This window comes from Bos indicus, chromosome 7, assembly GCF_029378745.1.
Source record: "Bos indicus isolate NIAB-ARS_2022 breed Sahiwal x Tharparkar chromosome 7, NIAB-ARS_B.indTharparkar_mat_pri_1.0, whole genome shotgun sequence".
NCBI classification, from domain to species: domain Eukaryota; kingdom Metazoa; phylum Chordata; class Mammalia; order Artiodactyla; family Bovidae; genus Bos; species Bos indicus.
In genome coordinates, this window is record NC_091766.1 from 22,647,032 (window position 1) to 22,672,954 (window position 25,923).

At 35.6% G+C, this 25,923-nt stretch overlaps 1 protein-coding gene across 9 annotated transcripts in view; it reads left to right on the forward strand.

Moving 5' to 3' along the window:
* RAPGEF6 (Rap guanine nucleotide exchange factor 6) overlaps positions 1–25,923 on the forward strand; it is a 227,846-nt gene that overhangs the window by 68,316 nt on the left and 133,607 nt on the right. For all 9 annotated transcript variants that reach the window (XM_070792042.1, XM_070792043.1, XM_070792033.1 and 6 more), the window contains one exon: positions 21,594–21,737. In XM_070792042.1, coding sequence (XP_070648143.1) covers positions 21,594–21,737 — 144 coding nt within the window. The remainder of the gene's footprint in view (positions 1–21,593; positions 21,738–25,923) is intronic.

Below are 25,923 nucleotides of genomic sequence, written 5' to 3' on the forward strand. Positions count from 1 at the left end.
TATAATAAAGAATTTATAAATTCTAATATGAATGAATGAAAAGGAGAATTTCTTCCTGATAGTCAAATGCCAACTAATAAGTCTTTAAGGAATGATTAAGTTAGAAAATAATTAATGATGCTAAAACTTGGGACTAATGTTCGTTGAGAAATGGGATACTTACATAATCTCATTTTATCTCCCCACAAATCATTTATGAAGGGAAAAATTACCAAATTTTTGATGGGGAAACAGAAGGATACGATACCACTGTAACAAAAATTGTTGCTACTGCCATCAGTATAGGCATAACGTGATACCATACTACTTCTGGTACAGTGCACTGAAGAGGGCAGAATATCACCTCTGAGAAATATGCCTGCTGGAAGTGCATGCCTGAACCTGATCATTAAGAAATATCAGACAGACCAAAAAGACATTATTCAAATTGTTGGCTTATATTCTTCAAATATCCCAGTGTCAAGAAACATCACAGAAAGACTGAAAAACTGTTTCATGTTAAAGGAGTAAAAAAGATATAACTAAATGGAATGCTTTTTATCTTGCATTAAATCTTGGAGGCAGGAGAGGGTCATAACTATAAATGATGATGTTGGCACAGTTGAGCTTTGAACTTGGACTGTGGTCAGTTTGGCACCAGTTTCATGGGTGACAATTTTTCCAGCCCATTGGGGTGGGTGGTGATGGTTTTGAGATTATTCAAACTATTACATTTATTGTACATTTTATTTCTCTTAATATTACTACATCATCTCCACCTCAGATCATCAGGCATTAGATCCCAGAGGTTGGGGATACCTGGGTTAGATACTATTGAATTTCCTGTTTTTGATTATTTTTGGGGGGTTGTGTAAGATAAAGTCTTTGTTCTAAGGAAATACATGTTGACACATTTTAAGGTCAAGAATCACTTTCTCTTCAATTTATACTCAGTGTTTCAGAAAAAGAAAAAGTATGTGCATATATACAATTTTAAAAATCACCCAAAAAGTCACATGAACTGTATATATTTATGATTGGTAATTTTTAAATTCCATAACTCTATCATATTGATGAGCAGCATAGGTAAAAATTCATTATGAGTAATAGGAGAAAATAACCTAAAATAATATTAGGATTTTTCTTTCTGAAGTTTTTGAGGATTTTATTTTCATTCCACCATTTGATGAATCTTAATTTTTTTTTTTTTTTTTAGTTTTTCACTACTGTTACATCCTTTGAAATACAAAATTGTACTTAGCATTTTGTAACAGTACAGATCTTTGATACCTCAGTGTATCTTTTACGTGAAATTATTTACAGGTTCATAAAAATGCTTGGTCCCAGTGTGTACTTGGACAAGTATGTACATACGTATTTGGTCTGAGTATATATAAGTAACATGTTTACTACTTTGACAAGTTCTATCAAATGGTTTTATTATGTATGTATTTCTGTATGTATTTCTACAAATGTCATGAGTAACCACTGGTGATGGGGAATGCCTGTTTCTGAACACCTTCCTTGTTACCTGATAGGTTAGTCATCTCAATCTGATACATAATAATGAAATCTTATTTTAATTTTTGCATATTTTCATATGCTTTATGGAAGGCTTATTTTTATTATCCATGTCTCTTGCCAGTTTTTCTACTTGGATTACTCTTTATTTGTGTTCAAAAGAACTTTTTATTACTATATAAATGAACACTTTTGTTATAAGAGGTTATCATTTTATAGCTAGTCTAAAGTGAATTTTGCTCCTTGAAGAGGTTCTCTCAGGGTTACTTGAGATGCTGTCTCCCGGGCTTGAAGTCCTAAAAAATTCCTACCAAGTAAAACATAACTCTCAAAAAATTAAAGTGAATTTTGTGTCTATTACAATTTTTTTTTAATCTATTGAGTTTTTTTCCTCTTAACAACTTTTTGGTTTGAAGTCATACTAGAAAGACCTGATGACAGGATTATTGAAGTTTTAAAATCTGTAATACTTTATTAAATTTTAACAGTTCATTGTTTTAATTAAACTTTTAAATCTTACTTCTTCTGGGCAGCTAAAGACAGTGGTAAACACTTAACTACCTGTCTCCAAATATTTCCTCCAAAAACAATGTAGTACTAAAAGTAGGGTGTAAGAAATCTTTTCACAAATCATGCTCACAACACAAGTTGAAAACAGAGGATGCTCAAACTTGAAAATAGTTGTAAATATAAAGAGAGAAATCACCAGTTCCCAGCTTGTTATCTCTCACACTTCATCTCTACTCCAACCCTTCAGCAATAAAGCAACCCTTTATGATGAGTAAAGGCCAACCATCCAGATCTATAGAAAACTCAGAAAATGGAAGCTAGCAAATGGAGAAATGGTTGGCCTACACTGCAAGAAGACTAATTCTGTACTAAGTGTAAAATATGTGTGTACATATGCATATGCTACAACAGAAACTACGTTATTTAAAATTATGAGTAATTGCAGAATAGTCACCTACATGCAGAATTCAGGATTAAGACAAAAGGTTTTAAAAAGGGAACAAGCTCCCTTTGGCATTTAAGTGCTAAAAGAAGCATGTGGGTAAATTTTAGTCCTGCAGGCTGAAGTGAACACAAAATCAGGTTTTGCAACCTCTCCTTCCACTAGCAAAATGAAAAAAAAAAATAGCTTAAAACATCTGTCCTTCAAAGTATTTGACAAAAGTGAGTGTGCTTAGTCACTCAGTCATGTCTGACTCTTTGTGACCCCATGGACTATACAGTCCATGGAATTCTCCAGGCCAGAATACTGGAGGTGGGTAGCCTTTCCCTTCTTCAGGGGATCTTCCTAATCCAGGGATGGAACCCAGGTCTTCTGCATTGCAGGTGGATTCCTTACTAGCTGAGCCATAAGGGAAGCCCAAGAATACTGGAGTGGGTAGCCTATCCCTTCTGCAGCAGATCTTCCCAACCAAGGAATCAAACCAGGATCTCCTGCATTGCAGGCAGATTCTTTACCAACGAGCTATCAGGAAAGCCCATTTGACAAAAGAGGTGCTGTTAAATGAGGGATTTCGTAAGACATCCTAGTATCACAAAAAGGTAAAAAAGGAAGCTTGACAAATCTATGTATCGATATTATAAAAATGATAATTCTTACATGTCAGCTAAGGAAAAGTTTCTCCCCATCCTAGTCATGCAGATGAAAAGTGTGGCTGCACTCCAGACAGAATTAAATATATTCAGTCAACTATTTGAGGATATTGAAAACAAAAAGCATGTAAAATCAGAAATTTAAAAACCAAGAAAAGAAAATGCACCCCCTCCCCCTCCAAAAAAAGAGTAAAAAGAGTATGAATTTAGTAAGGAATAGATAACAAATCTTTTAGAAAAAAATGAATTATAAGCTTCCCCCAGGGAAAATCAAGTCAAATGAAAATTTAATAAGGTGTATGGAAGAGGGTCAGGAAAGAACCAAGTAAATGAAAATGACACACAGAATAAAGTAAAAGTGTCAGAAATACTGTTACATACTTGAAAGTCACTAAGAGAGCAAATCTTAAACCATCTCACTACAAAAATGGTAACTCTGTGACATGGAGCTGTTAGCTAAAGCTTTGGTGGTAATCACCTTGTAATATGTAAATGTATCAACAGTGTTGTACACTTTAAGCTTATACATTGTTCTGTTAGTCTTAAAACTGGAAAAAAGTGTCAGAAAATAGTGTGAGAAATAATTGTAAGAAATAAAGGAAAAGAATACAAGGATCAAAGGACATTTAAAAGGTTTAAGTACAGAAGTGATTCTAAAATAAAAATACAGGTCTTTCTAGGCACCAAAAAATATTTTTTTTTATTAAAAAGCAAAGAATACCTGTTTCTCAGAGAAATAAGTATAACTACTACTGCTACTACTAAGTCACTTCAGTCGTGTCCGACTCTGTGCGACCCCATAGACGGCAGCCCACCAGGCTCCACCATCCCTGGGATTCTCCAGGCAAGAACACTGGAGTGGATTGCCATTTCCTTCTCCAGTGCATGAAAGTGAAAAGTGAGTAAGTATAACAGAATACACCTAAAATGTTATCACTGAATTGAGACTGAAAATAGATTAGTCATACCAATAAATGTGAATGTGCTTAATCCACCTTAAGGCTACACCTTGAAAATTTTAAACCTATCAAACAACTTTCTGTCAAAGGATAAGTGAATACACACTGAATTGATAGAATTTGCAAAATAACCATAGTAAAAATACACTATGTATCAACCTATGGAATACATCTAAAAGTGGTCAGAAACTAAAGGGAATAAAAAGCAGACAATATGAACCAACTCTCAAGAGATCCAAATATTAGAGATAACACATAGACATTTTACCAGAAGATTAGAAGATATAAAATGAAAAAATTAATCCCAAACTCTACAACTTGAAACACAACTGAAAATAAAATCTCAGCTAGGTTAAAGAGAAGGTAAAACTTAGCTGAAAAGATTGACTTAGGGAATTGAATGATAAGCAGGAAGAAGATAAGAGTCACCTCTTTAAACAATAGTGATTTGAACTGGGCAGGTCCATTTACATGTATATTTTTGTTTTGTGCATACTACAGTACTACATGATCCACAGTTGCTTGAATCTGTGGGTGTAAGAGCTAAGGAGACAGAGGACCAGCTGTAAAGTTATACACAGATTTTAAACTGCATGGAGGGTCAAGTGCTACTATGCCCCACAATGCTGAGGGGTCAACTGTATACAGGTCCAAGGAAAAATACAATGGAATATAGGAGAGTTTTGGGGTGTTTTCCCCTCATTTTATTTTCTGGACTTATTTTTTTAAACATTGAAATATAGTTGATTTTACAAATAGTGCTGTATAGCAAAGTGACTCAGTTATACATATATACATTCTTTTTCATATTATTTTCCATTATGGTTTATTATAGAATATTAAATACAGTTCTCTGTTGCCATACAGTAGGACTTTGTTGTTTACCCATTCTCCATATACCAGTTTGTATCTGCTAATCCCTAACTCCCAATTAATCCCTCTCCCATCCCTCTCCCCCTTGGCAACCACCAGTCTAATCTCTATCTGTGATTTTGTTTCTGTCTCATAGATAAGTTTATTTGTGTCAGATTTTAGATTCCATATGTAAGTGATATGGTATTTGTCTTTTTCTTACTGACTTCACTTAGTTTGATAATCTTCAGTTGTATCCACGTTACTGCAAATGGCATTATTTTACTCTTTATGGCTGCGTATGTATTCTATTGTGTATATGTACCACATCTTCTTTATTCACTCATTGATGGACATTTAGATTGCTTCCATGTTTTGGCTATTGTATATAGTATTGCTATGAACACAGGGGGATGCATGTATCCTTTGAATTATAGTTTTGTTTGGCTAGATACCCATGAGTGGGAATGCTGGATCATATAGTAATTCTATTTTTAGTTTTCTGAGGAACATCTGTACTGTTTTCCGCAATAGTGTAGGAGGGTTCACTTTTCTCAACACCCTCTCCAGCATTTGTTTATAGTCTTATTTGGCCATTCAGAGATGACACCTCATTATAGTTTTGATTTGTATTTCTCTAATAATTAGTAGCGTTGAGCATCTTTTCACATGCTTGTTGGCCATCTGTATGTTTTCTTTGGAGAAACGTCTCCAGATCTTTTTTCTGTTGGGTTGTTGTTTGTTGTCAAGTTGTATGACCTGTTTGTATAATTTGGAAATTAAGCCCTTGTAGGTCACATCATTTGCAAATATTTTCTCCCATTCTGTAGGTTGTCTTTTTGTTTTGTTTATGGTTTTCTTTGCTGTGCAAAAGCTTGTTTGATTAGGTCCCAGTTGTTTGTTTTCATTTTTATTTCTATTCCTTGGGAGACTCAGAGTGCAAAGGTAATATCCTTATATAATTGGAGTCTTAGAGGACAGGAGGGAATAACTATATTATTATAAGTAAGAGATTTTTCCAAAACCAAAAAGATGTCATCTCACAGATTTTAAAACTCTACAGGATGAACATAAACTCTAACAGGATAAATACAAGCTAATGCATAAGCACATCATAGTAAAAGTATTGAAAACAAAAGTAAAGAGAAAGTGGTAAAGCTAGAAAGACAGAAGAAAAAAAAAAAACACTTCTAAAGGAGCAATGGTAAAATACAGTAATTTTACCTTCATTAGTTACAGAATTTGAAGGTTTTCACGTAGATGCTAAGAAAATGTTTCATTAGTAGACCAGAACTCATTTTACTAAAAGAAAATTTTTCAGGCAGAAGAGGATCTCAGATGGAAGCACAGAGATGTGGTACAAAGGACAGTGGACAGAATAAATATACGGGTACATGTAAATGTGTGTTGGGCTTCCCTGGTAGCTCAGGGAGTGCAGAATCCGCCTGCAATGCAGAAGACCTGGGTTCAGTCCCTGGGTTGGGAAGATCCTGTGGGGAAGGAAATAGCAACCCACTCCAGTATTCTTGCCTGGAAAATCCCATGGACAGAGGAGCCTGGTGGGCTACAGTCCATGGGGTTGAAAAGAGTCAGGCACGACTGAATAACTAACACTTTTTGCTTTCAAATGTGTGTTGCCTGCAGGTGTGCTTTTTTTTTTTTTTAATTGCATATTCCTAATATTTTTTTTTAATTGAAGGTTTGTAGCAGCCCCACATCAAGCTGGTCCATTGGTGCCACTTTTTATTATTATATTTGTTTCAGTGATCAGTGATCAGTGATCTTTGATGTTACTATTATGCTTGTTTTGGGACATCATGAACCACAGCCATTAAGATGGTCGATAAATGTTGTGTTTTGACTGCTCTACCAAACTGACTGTTCCCCCACCTCTCTTCTTATGCCCAGGCTTCCCTCTTCCCTAAGACACAACAATATTGAAATTAGGTCAGTTAACAACACCACTATAGCCTCTAAGTGCTCAAGTGAAAGGAACAGTTGTCCATCTCTCACATTAAATCAAAAGCTGGAAATGATTAAGCTTAGTGAGGAGGGCATGTTGAAATTAAGATAGGCTGAAAGCTAGGCTTCTTGTGCCAAACACTTAGCCAAGTTGTGATGGCAAAGGACAAGTTCTCAAAGGAAATGAAAAATCTTAACTGAACATACGAACAGTAAGAAAATGAAACTGCTTTATTGCTTATAAGGTGAAAGTTTTAGTGGCCTGTAGAGAATATCAGACCAACTATGACAGTCCCTTAAGCCAAAACATAATCTAGTGCAAGGTCCGAACTGTCTTTAATTCTGTGAATTCTTCTTTTAACTAAAAGGCTAAAAGAATTGAGAAAGCTACAGAAGATACGTTTGAAGCTAGTAGAGGTTGGTTCATGAAGTTTAGGGAAACAAATAGTTTATATAGAGAACACTATATCAACAGTAGAATGCATCTGCTTTTCAAGTACACATGGAATATTTTTAAAAGTTGACCATAGGTGGAACATCAGGCTCAAAAAAGATTTAAAATTTTACAATTTATAGTTTTTGACCACCATGGAATTAATTTAAAAAACAATTACAAAAACAGAACTACAACAGAATACAACTTTTGAAATTTAGGAGTGTATATTAAATCACTTGTCAAAAAAGAATCACTGTGAAAATGAGAAAATATTCTTAGCTGAATGAGGATGACATATCAAAACGTGGAATTCAGCTTACATCATTCTTGCTGAGCAAGAAAGGTAGCATTTAAACCTTAATGCTATGAGGATTAAAGGTTGACAGTACATGAGCTTTCACATCATGAAATTAGAGAGCAGCAAACTATACCTATAACATAAATGAGAAGCAACGAAATAATAAAGATAAATATTAAAATCAATGACCTGTCAAGCAGACTTAAGAATCAGCAAGGTGTAAGTTGGTTCTCCAAAAAGAATAATAAAATTGATAAATCCCTATCAAAAGTAATGAAGAACAAAACATATTACATAACCAGTGTCAGGAGTAAAAAAGAATATAGTGCTGTGGATCTAATGAACTTAAAAAAAAAAAGTAATAGAGGATATTATTAATATTTTAAGCAAATAAGTTTGAAATTTTAGAGTCAAATTCCTCAAAGTACACAGCTTAACAAAACTGGCACACACCTTTACACAAATAGAAAATCTGCATAATCCAATATCTAGAAAGAAAAGGAACCTGAAATTAAAGACCTTCTCATTTAGAAATTCAGACCCACATGGTTTCACTGATAAATTTTTTAAACATTTAAAGAAGAAATGACACATAAAATCTAACAGAAAACAGAGAAAAATTGAATATGTTTCTTTAGCCCAGTTTAATTTCTTTTAATTGAAATATTGGTGACATATAACATTGTGTAAGAGCCCAGTTTAATTTTGAAAGCAAAACCTAGCAATATTACTCAAAAGGAGTATTACAGGTCATTTTTTTTAATGGAAGTATATTTTAAAATTTTCAAATATTAGAAAATCAAATCCTAGTGATACATATATCCATACATATCATGGCAAAGTTGAATTTATTTCCAGAGTTATGGGATTGATTTAGTATTTGAAAATCAGTGTGATTCATTATATTAATATCATTAGGGGAAAAAGTGAGATGATCATCTCTATAGATAGAAAAACAATCACTTGATAATACTCAAAGTTCATTCATGAGGACTTTTAAAACTTTTAGCAAGCTAGGAAAAGAGGGGAACGTTCAGAACCTTATCAAAAGTATCCACACAAACCTACAGTAAACATTCAGAACCTTCTCCTGGCACTTGGGAACATGTTAGAGCTCCCCAATTCCAAATCCAATGTCTAAAAAACCTTACAGAGTGCATTTCGGCAAGAGGAAAAAGATTTTAAATGAAAATATAAAACTGTCACAAATGATGTGATTTGCATATAGAAAATCAAAAACTGCATGTGAACTCTAGGAATTAATAATCATTTCAGCAAGGTCTTTCAGTACTTGTTCATATACAGAAATCAATTCTATTTGTATTTATGAGTAATAAAATATTAGAAAAATAGAATTTAGTAAGCAAATCACTTACGTCAGAACATCCATATACATCAGAATAAATCTAACAAAAGTATAGGAGATCTCTATGCAGAAAACCATAAAAAAAATTTGGGCTCTTCCTTAGCACTAAGTCAATTGAAATAATCCATTTTTATGATATAAATTATCTCCATATTGATATAAAATTCAGTGTAATCCCCATGAAAATCCTAGCAGATTGTCTTATGGAGATTAAGAAATTGACCTGACATAAAATTGGGTTGACCAAAAAGTTTGTCTGGGTTTTCCCATAATGTCTTACAGAAAAACTCGAACTTTTTGGCCAACCCAATGTTTATGTCAGGTAATAGTTTCTACAGTAACTGTATTTAATACTGAGCTTCCCAGGTGGCACTAGTGGTAAAGAACCTGCCTGCCAGTGCAGGAGATAAAAGAGACGCAGGTTCAATCTTTGGGTCTGGAAGATACCTTGGAGTGGGGCGTGGCAACCCACCCCAGTATTCTTGCCTGTAGAATCTCATGGACAGAGGAGCCTGGTGGGCTACAGTCCTTGGGGTCGTAGAGTCAGACACAACTGCAGTGACTATGCACGCATGCATGCATATATAATACTTTAGCATAAACCAAACAAATTTTCAAAAACTTTGCTTTTAAATACTCTCAAAAAATTCAACTTGAGTAAAAAATGAGATGCCACGTCCTCAAATGAGGAGGACCTTTATCATTCATAAAGGTATTTCTTTTCCTTAGATTATCTTGTAAATTTAATTAGAGTCCAGTGAAAATTACCATCAGAATGGTGGTTGTTTTGTGCCTAATATATTTGGAACAATAAAAAAGCAAGAGCTTGAACAAACCTGAGAAAGAGGAGCTCTTTTGTGGAACCTAGTAAGTTTTAACAATAGTTAAAATAATCCAGAAAAAAAGAAAAAAAATGTACTCTTTATAAAACCAAATGAATTTAATATATGTAAAATAGTTGGTTTAATTCTACCAGGAATTTTTATTTCTGGTGACTTTGTTGTTGTTCAGTTGCTCCGTTATGTCTGACTCTTCGCAACCCCATGGACTACAGCATGCCAGGCTTCCCTGTTTTTCAGTAACTCCTGGAATTTGTTCACACATGTCCATTGAGTTGATGGTGCCATCCAGCCCTTTCATCTTGTCATCCCCTTCTCATCCTGCTCTCAGTCTTTCCCAGCATCAGTCCTTTCCAATGGGTTGGCTCTTCATGTCCGGTGGCCAAAGCATTGGAGCTTCAGTTTCAGTCCTTCCAATGAATATTCAGTTTGGTTTCCTTTAGGATTCACTAGTTTGATCTCCTTGCAGTCCAAGGGACTCTCAAGAGTCCTCTCCAACACCACAGTTCAAAAGCATCAATTCTTTAGCACTCAGCCTTCTTTATGGTCCAGTTCTCACATCTGTACATGACTACTGGAAAAACCATAGCTTCGCATCTATGAACCTTTATGGGCAAAGTGATGTCTCTGCTTTTTAGGATGCTGTCTAGGTTTGTTACAGTTTTTCTTCCGAGGAGCAAGCATCTTCTAATTTCATGGCTGCAGTCACCGTCTGCAGTGAGCACAAGAAAATAAAAGTCTGTCACTGTTTCCATTTATTCCCCATCAATTTGCCCTGAAGTGATGGGACCAGATGCTGTGATCTTAGTTTTTTGAATGTTGAGTTTTAAAGCCAGCTTTTTAACTCCTCTTTTACCTTTATCAAGAGGCTTTTTAGTTCCTCTTCACTTTCTGCCATAAGGGTGGTGTCATCTGCATATCTGAGGTTATTGATATTTCTCCTGGCAATCTTGATTCTAGCTTTGCTTCATCCAGCCTGTCATTTTGCATGATGTAGTCTGCTGACTTTAAAAAACACTATTTTGTCCATGTCTTTTTAATAGGGTATCCATGAGGAGAGAAGGAGTCAGTAGTTTAATTTTTAGTAGTAATGGCAGTATTATAGAAGTTTTTTATATGTGCCTGTAGAGACACATAATTATGTGTATGTCACATGTAATTATAATTAATATATACATAAATTTATAAATCATCTATACATACATCATTAGGAACCAAGATTATGTAGTATCAGGAAATTGATGGTAACATTAATATGGTTAAAGCTATTACATATGTAAAATATACATGTGTATAGTATGAAGAGAAATGATTTGTCATTAAGATAACATTTAATTGGATGTAATTAAATTTACAAGTTGTAATTAATATAATACAGTTAATTATATATATATATACACATATACATATACATATATATATATATATATATATATATAAAGATCTTTAAGAGTCATTTTTCCCCAATGACTAAGTAAAGCTATAGGGCAAAATTTGAATATATCATCATTTGTCTTAAAATTATTTCCCAGGTTGGTTCTCTTTATGAAAAAGTATGTTTCTTAGGGCTGTTCATTGAAAAAGCTTAGAAGTAGTTTTAGTAATTCTTTGTGGCTATAAGAGCAAGCCCAGATTATGGTCAGTAAATATTATTTCCCCACTAAAAGGATATAGTGAAAGTGAAAGTCGCTCAGTCGTGTCCAACTTTGTGAGTCCACGGAATTCTCCAGGCCAGAATACTGGAGTGGATAGCCTTTCCCTTCTCCAGGGGATCTTCCCAAACCAGGGATCGAACCCAGGTCTCCCATATTGCAGGCGGATTCTTTACCAACTGAGCCACCAAGGAAATAATAGATTATATATCACATGTGGAGTAGGAAATGTATTAGGCTAGCAATTCATGTCAGAAAGCAAAGAGATATCAAAAAACTATTGAGAATTTGTCAGAAGTTTGTAACTTAAAAGGGATAGCTTGACTATCAAAAAATAGTGTTAAAATTTTTTAGCAGAACATGTTAGTCACTCAGTGGTGTCTGACTCTGTGATTTCTTGGACTGTAGCCGGACATGCTCGTCTGTCCATATAATTCTCCAGGCAAGAATACTGGAATGGGTTGCCATGCCCTTCTCCAGGGGATCTTCCCAGTCCAGGGATCGAACCCGAGTCTCCTACTTTGCAGGCGGATTCTTTACTGTCTGAGCCACCAGGGCAGCTTTTAGCAAGAGGGGATATTAAAATTGATTAAAACCTTTTTTTCTACATTTGTTACAGTGATCTGTGCCTTTTTCTCCTTTGATCTCTTAATATTATTATTAACAGATTTTTAGAATTTTAAACTACCCTTTGTTATTGTACCACTTAAAGGCTGTGGTGTAATTTAACAGATACAAACCCCATAACACAGACCATGAGTGTTAATGGTAACACTATTTTCAACATTGAGTAGTCTGTTTTTAGTGATGGGGAATGTGCTGTGCTTAGTTGTTAAGTTGTGTCCAACTCTGTGATCCCATGGACTGCACTCTGCCAGGCTCCTCTGCCCATGGGATTTCCCAGGCAAGAATACTGAAGTGAATTGCCATTTCCGTCTCCAGGGGGTCTTGCCAACGGGGAGGTCAAATCTGTATCTCCTGCATTGGCAAGCGGATTCTTTACCACTGAACCACCGGGAAAGCCCCTTACATACCCAGTAAAGGCTTGACCTGAGCTATTTGTTTTATTTTTTCTGTTCTTCTAGGCTTAACTTGATAACTGAGTTTAGGATTCTTGCATTCATTATTTCATAGTGAGATGTTACCTTGTGATTTAATTTCTAGGACTCTCTTTTCATTTATGTATTCAGATTCTGAGGGCCTTGGGGCTTCAGAGGTGGCTTAGTGGTAAAGAATCTATCTGCTAATGCAGGAGACTTTGGTTTGATCCCTTGGTTGGGAAGATTTACTGGAGAAAAAAATGGCAACACACTGTAGTATTCTCGTCTGGAAAATCCCATGGACCAGAGGAGCCTGGCAAACTACAGTCCGTGGGTTGCATAGAGTTGGACTCGTCTTAGCAACTAAACAACAACAATTTCTGTGGGCCTTAGAACTTGAAGGCTGTTAATTCTTTTTCTGCATTTGGTGGAATATTTATTTTTTTAACCTGAAAAGATTCTTCCATTTACATCCATTGTGATTGCTAAAAAATCTAGAGCATTGGCTCTAGAGCACGTGGTCTTAGTTACCCCAGAGTGTGTGATCTTAATTCCTTAACCAGTGACTAAACCCACATTCCCTGTGCTTGAAGGTGGATTCTCAACCACTGAACCACCAGGGAAGTCCCTTTCATGGACATTTTAGAATAGCGTAGTAAATATAATCTCAGTTATTTTCTCTTTGGACATCATCTTCATTTTTCTATTATCACCTTCTTAAACTTTGTTTAAATATGTTAAATATTTTCAGCTAATTCTCTGTATTTCTTAAGATTTTTTTTTTCTTCTTTTTCATCTCATTCTGACTTTGTACTCCATACTGCTATTTTTTAGCTCTGTTTTCCTAATTCACTAATTCTCTGTTTAGTTACTTCTTAAAAAATGTTGACTTAAAAAATGCACAATGTGAGGGTTTTGAGTTAAGTTTTATTTGGGCAAAATGAGGACTATAACCCAGGAGATAGCACCTCAGATAGCTCTGAGAAACTGCTCCAAAGAGGCAGGGAGGAAGGTCAGTATGTTTGTGATTTGGGTGAAGGGAGAATACGTGCAATCAAGCATGTGTTTTTGTGCAGAAGCTTTCTGCTAGTCGTGAGGAACAGACTGGCTCCTCTAGTCTGCTAGAGGAGTTAGTCTGAAGCTCCTCATGAAGGATGTTAGTGTTTTTCTGGATATGAGGTACAAGAATTGGGCTCATAAAATTGGCTGCTATAAGTATCTGACTATCTAAAGACCTATTCTGCTTCATTTTTCTTTTTTACTTTCTCTCTCTCACTTTGGGTAATTTCTCTTGACTTGATTGCATCAGGTCTAGTGATCAAAGGCATTCTTCATCTTCAGTACCATGTTTTTGTTTCTGACATTTTCGTTTTGCTCTAATACCTTTCTTATGTCTGCTCCGTCTGTCTAGTTATATTGTCCACATTTTCTGCTGAACCATTACCATATTAATTATGATCTGGGTCTTTCTTAATTTTCATCGATTGCTCTGTTGATTGCTTTGTCTCTTGGCAGTGGATTGAGTAGTTTTTTTAAAATTGTTTCTATTTTTATGTGAGTTGCTGCTGCTGCTAAGTAGCTTCAGTCGTGTCCGACTCTGTGCGATCCCATAGACGGCAGCCCACCAGGCTCCCCTGTCCCTGGGGTTCTCCAGGCAAGAACACTGGAGTGGGTTGCCATTTCCTTCTCCAATGCATGAAAGTGAAAAGTGAAAGGGAAGTCGCTCAGTCGTGTCTGACTCTTAGTGACCCCATGGACTGCAGCCCATGAGGCTCCTCCATCCATGGGATTTTCCAGGCAAGAGTACTGGAGTGGGGTGCCATTGCCTTCTCCTTATGTGAGTTAGTGTTTTGTATTTGATACTAAATATTGTGTATTAGGGTAGTAAAGACAGAAGATAGCGTTTAGGCCTGGAGAGGAGCACACCTCTTCTGAAAGAATTGAGCTAGATCAGTAGTTTCAGTTTTCTCTATTGTTACTTTTGTGTTCAGGGCTGAGACTGGTTTTTTGAAAAATTTTTCTGAGTGTTCCTGTTCCACCCTCACTTTTAGGCCTTCTCTGTGCTCTGTGTTTCCGACAGGATATATCTCCATGTTCTCATCCTTCTTTCTAATGTAGACGGCTATTTCTTGTTACTCGGTATTTGCTACCTGACGGTGGGGAGGGAGGGCACTTGGGGAGGATTTTTTTTTTCTGGTCTTTATCTGTTTGGTTGCTATTTATAATCTCTGGCTCATTTTCAAGTTTTTGTTTGTTTAAAGTTGTTTTTTTCTTTATCATAGCTTTATATTTTCTGATACTTCCTATATATTGGAATTTTTGCAGATGTGATTCTGCTGCCTTTTCTGTCCATAGTTGTTCATCATGTCTCTTAGGTTTTGTTGTAGTTGAGGTTGTGTTTTTTTTTTTCTTTCTGTTTTTAGTTTTGGGGTTTTCATGGGGGGCAGTTATTTGTGACTTCACATGGCTTGAACTTTTAGGTGTGGGGATTCTTTGAGGTTTGGGTTAAAGTTGCATTCTTACAAAGAGGTTTTAGATTTGTTTTTGTCTCTTGCATGTATGTACAAGTTTTCTTATACACTTAAAGTATAATGAATTAAAACTGTAGACCTGCGTTAAGGATGGCCTCTGTCTTGAATTTCCCCCACCCTCAGCAGGTCTTTTCTCAGTGCCAAGCAGTTTTTCTTCCTCTCTTCTTCAGGATAGACTTATACCTTGCATTGAGGATGTAGCTCTTTGAGATGAGTGAGTCTCTTGTGCATTCCCTGTCTTTGGTGGATTCTCTAACCATCCAAGAGGAAAGGCTTGCCTTTAAAGTTGAGAAATCATCTGGTAGATTGGGTCTGTGTTCCTAGCCTGCTTGCTGGTATTTTGCCTTCACTTCATTCTTTGCATTAGGATTCCTACTTTTGTGCCATTTCCGTATGTGTGTACGAGATTTCACTTTTTAAATCTAATCTCACATTTCAGTTGTATTCAGCGAGAGTTTAATCATTTATACATTGTTTGCTTTTTTCTTTTCATTTGGTACTTTCCCCCACATTTTTTGAGACTTAGAAACTCCTTTCCTAATTTTAATTTACTACTGTTTCTATCTTGAAAATCCTTTATCATTTAAATCACTTTTTGCTAGATAAATGGTAGATATTAAAAGATCTAAGAATCATTATACTGGAATTTCACCTAAATAATCTAGCATATCCTGTAGGATAGGATGGTATGGAGGCAGTAAACTTTTTAGTCACACTTACTTTTTGAATTGTTACTCATCCATTTGTGTGAAGTAAAAAGCTTTATGAGGCTCCATAGCATCTGTTAACAGAAAGAGTAGCTATGTTGTGAGCCTTAAAGAATATAATAGTTTCTGTTACTTGGCCTAGTGTAGTGATGTAGTAAATAAGATCATTTTTTTAAAGAGGAAATTTAATCTCAAAGAGGTGACATGTATTTGCTGCCTGTACAAAATTCTGTAGTTTTGAATTAGATTGTCAACCCCTGTGTCTTCTGGATTTTACCTTTCAGAAAAATAATATTCAGTAAGTTATTCTGCCTGCCTGTGTATTTGTTGAGCATCTTATGCATACTTGAAAGGGCTTTAAATCTTTAGGGAGAAAGAAAGAATTTAATGCCCATTTTGGCAAACATTTTTAATAAGTGAGCAAAGATGAATATAAATATAATGCAGTTCTTATATTAGAGAACTTGTAGTGAGGTGGGCTTATCTAATAATTATGGCTAATATACTTAGTGCTGTAGAAGGGTGGTACCTTCTTGGGGCAGAGGTAGGGTTAGTTGAACTGGGTTATGAGGTATATATAGCTTGCCAAGATTTTAGCAGAGGAGGAGTGACTTTTAGGCAGAAATAATACAAATGAATGCAAAGGCCTGAAAGCAGTTCTATTTATGAGAACTCTGGGTAGGGTACAGTAGTAAAGCAGTCAAAGGAATGTCTCTTGTGGTTATTGAAGAGATGGCAATTGAGATGTTCTTACATGATGGTAGTATTTCAGCATATGAAGATAAAATGGATAGGATAACGGAAATTGAAATAGGTAAAGTTGCTTGGCAGAATGTAACTTATTTATGTATCAGTTCAGTTCAGTCGCTCAGTCATGTCTGACACTTTGTGACCCCATGGACTGTAGCATGCCAGGCCTCCCTCTCCGTCACCAACTCCTGGGATTTATTCAGATTCATGTCCCATCAAGTCGGTGATGCCATCCAACCATCTCATCCTCTGTTATCCCCTTCTCCTCCTACCTTTAATCGTTCCCAGCATCAGGGTCTTTTCAAATGAATCAGTTCTTCGCATCAGGTGGCCAAAGTAGGGAACCATGAATAGTCAAAGTGGCTTGACTGCTACTTACTCCTGAACACTCACATTGGAAACAGAACAGTTTAGACATTGATTCTTCCTGAGAAATCATCAGGAAGTTTTGCATACCTCATTGGAGCTTTTATGTGAAAGGACTTTTTGTGGGGAGGAGGATGTGGGAGCAGTTTCTCCAGACTTCCTTGTGTAAGATAAAGTGCTAAAAATATTTCAGCAATGGAGCAAATATGGCTTGGGATATCAAATGTAATAGTTTAAAATTTATTTGGTATCCATTAGAGGTCCATTGTAGCATTTTGAACAGGGGACGACATACTGTTTTATCTAGGTGATTTACCTGACCGTGCCAGATGGAATTGGAGAAGATCATGAGAGAAGCAGTAAGTTTAGGACTGAAGTGATTAAGGCTTGACTAAGGAATGGTGATGGTGGGAATGAAAAAAAAAGGCATCATGAAAGGGATTTCTAAAAAAACCATTTGACAGTTTTGAAGAAATGATTGAAGATAAGATTTGGAAGACAAGCAGAGGAGTTGGAAATGTTGAAATTTCATTCTTGGATGACTAGGAAATTTTTGATATCAGCAAGTGATACAACATTAGCAGGAGAAGTAATTGTGGGAAAAAGCTGAAATTGTTGTTTGTTATTTATTGAATGTGAGGTTAATTATATAAGTCTACTTTAGAACATGTCAGTATACCTTTGCAAAAGTGATTTTTAAAAAATTATTATGTAATTTGTAATTTTTAGTAGATCAGCAGATAGTCTTTTTCTTTCCTTCCAGTTTTATTGAGGGATAATAATAAATATTTATTTTATTATCCTTCCAGTTTTATTTATTGTATATGTAAATTTATACATATACAACTGTGTAAGTTTAAGGCATGATGATTTGACTTACATCATGAAGTGATAAAGCACAATAAATTTAATGACTGACCATCGTCTCATGTAGATAGAAAGTTAAGTAGAAAAAAATGTTTTTCTTGTAATGAGAACGCTTAGGATTTACTTTTAACAGCTTTCATATATAACACGTGTGTCACTGAGTTGTATACAATAGTGTTTATCGTGTTGACATCACATCCCTAGTACTTATTTGCCTTATAACTGGAAGTCCCTCCTTTTTTTTCTTTTTTTAAATCTATTTATTTTAATTGGAGGATAATTAAAATATTGTGATGGTTTTTGTCATACATCACAGTCGGACACAACTGAAGCAACTTAGCAGCAGCAGCAGCAGTATGAATCAACCATAGTTATACATGTGTCCCTTCCATTCTGAAGCCCCCTTCCACCTCCCCCTACCCTATCCCTCCAGGCTGTCACAGAGCACTTGTTTTGGGTGCCCTGCGTCATACATCAAACTCACACTGGCTATCTATTTTACATATGGTAGCATATATGTCTCAGTGCTATTCTCTCAAATCATCCCACCTCTCCTTCTCCCACCGAGTCTAAAGGTCTGTTCTCTATATCTGTGTTTCCTTTGCTACTCTGCATGTAGGATCACTGATACCATCTTTCTAGATTCCATATATATGCATTAATTTACAGTATTTGTCTTTCTCTTTCTGACTTGCTTCACTTTGTTTAATAGTCTCTAGATTCATCTGCCTCATTAAAACTGACTAAAATGTGTTCCTTTTTATAGCTTTTGAGTAATATTCCTTTTGCATTCTCATCCTTTTGACTAATACTCCATTTTGTATATGTATGACAGCTTCCTTACCCATTCATCTGCTAGTAGACATCTAGGTTGCTTCCATGTCCTAGCTATTGTAAATAGTGCTGCAGTGAACATTGGGATACATGTGATGTGTCTTTTCCAATTCTGGTTTCCTCAGGGTACATGCCCAGTAGTGGGATTGCTGAATTGTGTGGTAGTTTTATTCCTAGTTTTTTTAAGGAAACTTCATACTGTTCTGCATAGTGGTTTTATCAGTTTGTGTTCCTACCAGCAGTGTAAGAGAGCTCCCTTTTCTCTGCAACCTCTCCAGCATTTATTGTTTGTAGACTTTTTGATAATAGCCATTCTGACCAGTGTGAGATGATTCCTCACTGTGGTTTTGATTTGCATTTCTCTAATAGTAAGCGATGTTGAGCATTTTTTCATGTGTTTATTGGCCATCTGTATGTCATCTGTTTAGGTCTTCTGCCCACTTTTTTGATTGGCTTGTTTGTTTTTCTGATATTAAGCTGCATAAGCTGCTTGCATGTTTTGGAGATTAATTCTCTGCAGATGTTTCCATTGTTATTTTCTCCCATTCTGAGTGCCATCTTTTCACCTTGCTTATTGTTTCCTTTGTTGTGCAAAATCTGTTAAGCTTAATTAGGTCCCATTTGTTTGTATTTATTTCCATTACTCTGGGTTGTGAGTCATAGATGATCTTGCTGTAATTTATATGAGAGAATGTTCTGCCTATATTTTCTTCTAAGAGTTTTATAGCTTCTAGTCTTACATTTAGGTCTTTAACCCATTTAGAGTTTATTTTGGTGTATGGTGTTAGAAAGTGTTCTAATTTCATTCTTTTACATGTAGTTCACCAGTTTGCCCACACCACTTGTTGAAGAAGCTGTCTTTTCTCCATTGTATATTTTTGCCTCTTTTGTCAAAGTTAAGGTGTCCATAGGTGCAAGGATTCATCTCCAGGCTTTCTGTTTTGTTCCATTGATCTATTTTTCTATTTTGTGCCAGTACCATACTGTTTTGTTGACTGTAGCTTTGTAATATAGTCTGAATTTGGGAAGGTTGATTCCTCCAGTTCCATTCTTCTCCCCTTAGCCCACATCTCTGGGAACCACAAATCTGATCTCTTTTACTGTGAGTTTGTTTGTTTTTGAAGTAAAATCAACCCAGAACACTTAGGTTGAACTAACATAAGTGTTAGGTTAGTTCCTCTTACCCAAAGTAGTGATTTGGTATTTCTATACATTTCAAAATAATCACCACAATAAGTCCTATTACCATCTGTCACCATACAATGTTCTTACATATTTATTGACTATATTCTTCACCCTGTGCATTTCATATCCATGAGTCATTTATTTTACAGCTGGATGTTTGTACCTGTTAATATCCCTCAGCTATTTCTATCCTTCCCATCCTCCCCTCCCTTGGCAATATAGTCTTGTATCAGTGGCATAAGTTTTGGAAACAGGCTTGTATTCTAGATCACCTTTAATAAGTCACTGTTACGAGACCTGGAAGTCACTGATCATTTTGGATTTTCCCTTGTTCGCCTTTAAATTGGAAATAGTAATACCTGAGTACGTCAAGGCTGTATATTGTCACCCTGCATATTTAACTTATGCAGAGTACATCATGAGAAATGCTGGGCTGGAAGAAGCACAAGCTGGAATCAAGATTTCCAGGAGAAATATCAGTTACCTCAGATATGCAGATGACACCACCCTTACGGCAGAAAGTGAAGAGGAACTAAAAAGCCTCTTGATGAAAGTGAAAGAGGAGAGTGAAAAAGTTGGCTTCAAGCTAAACATTCAGAAAACAAAGATCATGGCATCTAGTCCCATTACTTCATAGATGAGGAAATAGATGGGGAAACAGTGTCAGACTTTATTTTTTTGGGCTCCAAAATCACTGCGGATGGTGATTGCAGCCATGAAATTAAAAGACGCTTACTCCTTGGAAGGAAAGTTATGACCAACCTAGATAGCATATTAAAAAGCAGAGACATTACTTTGCCAACAAAGGTCCATCTAGTCAAGGCTGTGGTTTTTCCAGTGGTCATATATGGATGTGAGAGTTGGACTGTGAAGAAAGCTGAGTGCCGAAGAATTGATGCTTTTGAACTGTGGTGTTGGAGAAGACTCTTGAGAGTCCCTTGGACTGCAAGGAGATCCAACCAGTCCATCCTAAAGGAGATCAGTCCTGGGTGTTCATTGGAAGGATTGATGCTGAAGCTGAAACTCCAGTACTTTGGCCACCTCATGCGAAGAGTTGACTCATTGGAAAAGACCCTGATGCTGGGAGGGATTGGGGGCAGGAGGAGAAAGGGACGACAGAGGATGAGGTGGCTGGATGGCATCACGGACTTGATGGACATGAGTTTGGGTCAACTCCGGGAGATGGTGATGGACAGGGAGGCCTGGCGTGCTGTGATTCATGAGGTCGCAAAGAGTCGGACACAACTGAGCAACTGAACTGAACTGAATACCTGATTACAAGGCTGCTGTGTAAACTGTATAGTATAATGTGTATGCATGCTGGCCTAAAGCCCTCAGTAAATGTTAGTTTTCCCTTCCTCCTTAGAAGATGCCACCCTTAGTTACTCTTGACTATTTTCACACATTAAGGTGGACATCAAAGAATAACACATAAAGCATTTTTGTTTCATTGTTTAGCATTTCACTGAAGGCATAACCATGATTGTTTGCTAAATATGTGTATAACCAGGCAGTTTGTAATTAGACTAACTTAGATGTTGTGATTATTGGATGTGTAGGTGTAGTTAACAGCCTTCATTTCTGGTAAGTGACTTCACTTAGGAGGATGTATGCTCATGTAAGCAAGAGAGACTATTTCCTGGGAGGAAACTGTGGTCTCTAGATCTTTATAATGTCACCTTTAATCTTTTTGTACTCATGAGCATCGTCCTGTACAGACTATTTTCTTGAGGCAGTTTCTTGCTTGAAGTAAATGAAGTCTCCTTATGAGCCTGTTTAAACTCCACAGACTGTCAGTAATATGGAAAAATTGGATGTTTAATCAGGAATCTGAACATGTGTTTCAGGTAGAGAATTCCAAAGATAATGAAGATAATATTCTACAAAGAGAAATTCCTGCCAGACAGTCTCGAAGAAGATTTCGGAAAATTAATTGTAAAGGAGAACGCCAGACTATTACTGATGATGTGGATATTAACAGCTATCTTTCTGTGAGTATATTTAGGAATATTTCATTGATATTCGTTAATGTTCATATACAGTATGAACATACATATTTTTGGTAATATCAGCATATATTTTTGGTAATATCAACACTTGGGGCTCTACAGATAAAAGTTTGGGGCACATAAAAGATATCTATATAATTTTTAAAAATGTTTCTGTTGTGTTGGCTTTGATAGAAATACTCTTACCAGTTGGGTATTTGTTTTTGTTTAAATGGTGTAAAAGAATTTCTTTAATGTATCTTTTTAGACGTGCTTGTGGATTTTCTTACCTTTCTGTTGCTTGAATGGTGTGCCCTGAGTGTATGTGTGCCCGGAGAACTCAGAAAATAGACTCATTTGGGAGCTTTTTTTCTTTTATACACTAAGGCATACAAAAGAAATAAAATGTCAGTTCTCCCCTTCATGTGTGGGACAGTTATGCTACTGTATGCTCATGCAGAAATACGTGCAGGTGTTAAAGGTATGTTTTCACAGACAAATACTGAAAGATGATGAAATAAACAAGTTCCATAAAACCAGAAAATCTTTTTAAGTCTTTAATATTGTAATGATAGATGCTGCTTTTCAGATTGAAAAGTATTGGGTTGGCCAAAAAGTTTTTTCAGGATTTCCCATATGATCTTACGGGAAAAACTTGAACAGACTTTTTGACTGACCCAATAGTTGAATCAAGGAATAAGGATAATTTAAGAAAGAATAAATCCAGGTGTGTTTTATAAGTTTTCAAAGGAAACTTGATCCCCCAAAATATAAAAACAGCCTAGAGATTTAGGGTATCAAAATTCCCAAGGGTATATGTTCTTTTGGTTGTCAGAAATTCATTCCATTTTAGGAATAAGGAGGATTATTTAAGGAGTTGTTTGTGTTAGAGTGTTAAATTTGAGCAGCTGTAAGGATTTAGGCATTATTTGCCTAATTTCTTTGATTGAGCACATTCTGACAACAAGCCATAACATATGAAGTAGTCCTCAAATTTTTTATTACATAAAGTTCATTTCCTGTTTTTATTAATGATTTTTTCGTTTTGTTTTTTGGCTGTACCATTTAGTTTGCAGATCAGGGATTGAACTGGGGACCATGGCAGTGAAAGTGTTGAGTCTTAACCACTGGACTGCCAGGGAATTCCCACTTTTTATATAGTAACTTTCCCTGTCACTAATTAATTTTAGCTAATTCAAGTTTTAATTAAGTTTGGACTTAATACACAAATGATTCTTGTCTATTTTTGAAAAATTAAAAGTTGATTAGTCCCATCACTCACTTATGGAACTACTAATGACATTTTGTACATTCTTGGATAGAACTTTCTGGGTCTTTTGTGGTTCCATATGAATTTTAGGATTTTTCCCCTAATTCTATGAAGAATTTCCTATGTATTTTGGTAGAGATTGCATTAGATCTATAGATTGCTTTGGATAGTGTGGCTATTTTAACAATATTAATTCTTCCAGTCTAAGAGCATGAGCTATCTTTCCACTTCTTTGCATCATCTTCATTTTCCTTTATCAGTGTTTTATAGTTATCAGTGTATAGGTCATTTACTTCTTGGTTAAATTTATTCTTAGGTATTTTGCTTTTTTAACAATTTTAAACAGGATTTTTTTTCCTGTTTCTTTGATATTTCATTGCTAGTGTAAAGAAATGAAACCATTAATCTTGTATACTACCACCTTGCCAGATATATTTATTGGTTCTAAAAGGGTTTGTGTGTGGAAAATTTAGGGCTCTTTATAGAAAGTATCATGTCATCTGAAAATAGTAACAGTTTTACCTCTTCCCTTCCAGTTTGGATACCTTTTATTTTTTTCCTTGTCTTATTTCTATGTCTGGGACTTCCAATAGTGTATTGTCCAGAAGTGGTGAGTGGGCATCCTCATATTATTCCTGAATTTAGTGGGAAGATTTTCAGCTTTCCACTGTTGAGTGTGATGGAGTTGTCATAAATGACTCTTGTTATGTTGAGCTATGTTCTCTCTCTACCCTTTTTGGTGAGAGTTTTTGCACGAAAGAATGTTGAATTTTGTCAAATGCTTTTTTTTTCCCATCATTTTTTTTTTCCTCTCCTTTCGTTTAGTGTGGTATATCACAGTGATTGATTCATGTATGTTGAACCATCCTTGAAACCCTGAAATGAATCCAGCTTCATCTTTCTATATGATCCTTTTTATATATTTTTGGATTTGATTTGCTAATATTTTTTTAGGGTTTTAACATCTGTGTTCATCAAAGATATTGGCCTGTAATTTTCTTTTCTTGTAGTATATTTGGCTGGTTTTGATAGCAGTGTGATTGTGGCTTACTACAGTGAATTTGGCAGTGTTCCTCCTATTTTGAAATAGTTAGATAAGGATGGGTATGAGTTTTAATAGCAAAAATCTTAATCAGTATTGATACAGTAGATAATTGGTTTTATGACTACCATGCTGCTGCTACTGCTAAGTTGCTTCAGTCGTGTCTGACTGTGCAGCCCCATAGACGGCAGCCCACCAGGCTCCCCCGTCCATAGGATCTTTGTTTCTTTTGTGGGTATTATCAGCAGTTCAGAGAGATCAGGAGGAATAATTTTTTTAAAAAAATATTTAATTTATTTATTTGACTACACCAGGTCTTAGTTGAGGCACATGCATGTTCAGTCTTAACTTGAGGCGTGTGGGGTCCCCAACCAGGGATTGAACTTGGGCCCCTTGCATTGGGAGCATGGAGTTTTTAGCCACTGGACCACCATGTAAGTCCCAGAATCATTATACAAGATAGCGGTGGAAATTTGACAGTTTCTTTTTGCACTTGCGAACCATCACTTTTTCTTGCTAGAGTGCTGAAAGTCAAAAATTCTTAAAGGTGTATGGAATATTTTGTTACAGTAGTTTTCTTAAGTATCATTAATCCAAACCTGTACATCACATTTTATGAGCATTAAAAATTTTGCATGTGTTTGAAAGATACTTTCTAAATGAATGCCTAGAATGATTGAAAAAAATTATTTATTCTTATGAAATATTTTCAGGCTGTTCATGTACATTGCTTTGTATAAAGATGAGAAGCACACTCTAAACTTGAAAAGTTTTTTCTTTTTTAATGTTAAAAGAGCACTTCTATAACAGTAGTAACATCATTTAAACTACTTTGGGTATTTCTCTCAGAGCTCACAACACATTTAAGTATCTTCAAATATTCTCAGTGATTTCAGAACTTTAATCTTTGGGGAGGATGTACTTGATATTTGAAAATAGCATAGCGGTGATTGGGAGCAATATTCAGTGAATAGGATGAGTAATTAAGACAAGTGAAAATAGTCTTTTATTTAGATGAGCCATCTCTCTGAATTCTTCTTTCATTTACTATGCGATTGGGGCATTTTGTCTGAACTGTTAATGCTTTGGTTGCTTTACCTCTAAAAATGAGGATGATGATATTGAGTTTGCTTGTCTTGCATGATGGTGCTTATAGAACATATGTGCACACTCAAGGTTTAATCAGTTAATGATATCTCTAGGTTCTTCCTCTCAGATGTTTTGTGCCCTTACCTCAGTTTCCCCATGTCATTGTCTTAGTGTTCACTGTCATTCTTTTTAGAAATGTTGTAGTAGCATCTCCCAGCAACACCCCCCCGACCAACCTTTATTGTAAAAGCAATAATTTTTCAGTTTTAGAAGTTGAGAATTTTTTTAATTGAAAAGTATTATATAATTTCTGCATTTAAAAATATCGCTTAATCATTTTATTTCAAGTTCTGTTTTTCTCTTCTCTCTGGTGTGTACTCCTAGCCCTATTCTTTATGTACTTTACTATCCCCTGCTACCAAATAATTCATTCATTTTACTTTTATCAGTCCTAAAAGAATCTTTTAACAGTGTTATTTCTTTTAAACTCTTAAGTCTTTTTATGGCCTACTACCACCTATTAGAAAGTCTAATGATCTAGAACATTTATCTGGTATGTAGTCTAAACTAGTTCTGTATAATAGAACTTTCTGCAATGATGCAAATGTTTTATATCTGTGGTTTCCAAACTGATAGTAACCAGCCACATGTGGCTTTTGAGCATTTAAAATGTGGCTGGTATGACTGAGGATTTTAATTTAAAATTAAAATTTTTAATTTAAATAATTTATATCATCTCATGGGAGGAATCCATGATTTTTTCTTGGTAGGATTAGGTATACATATCT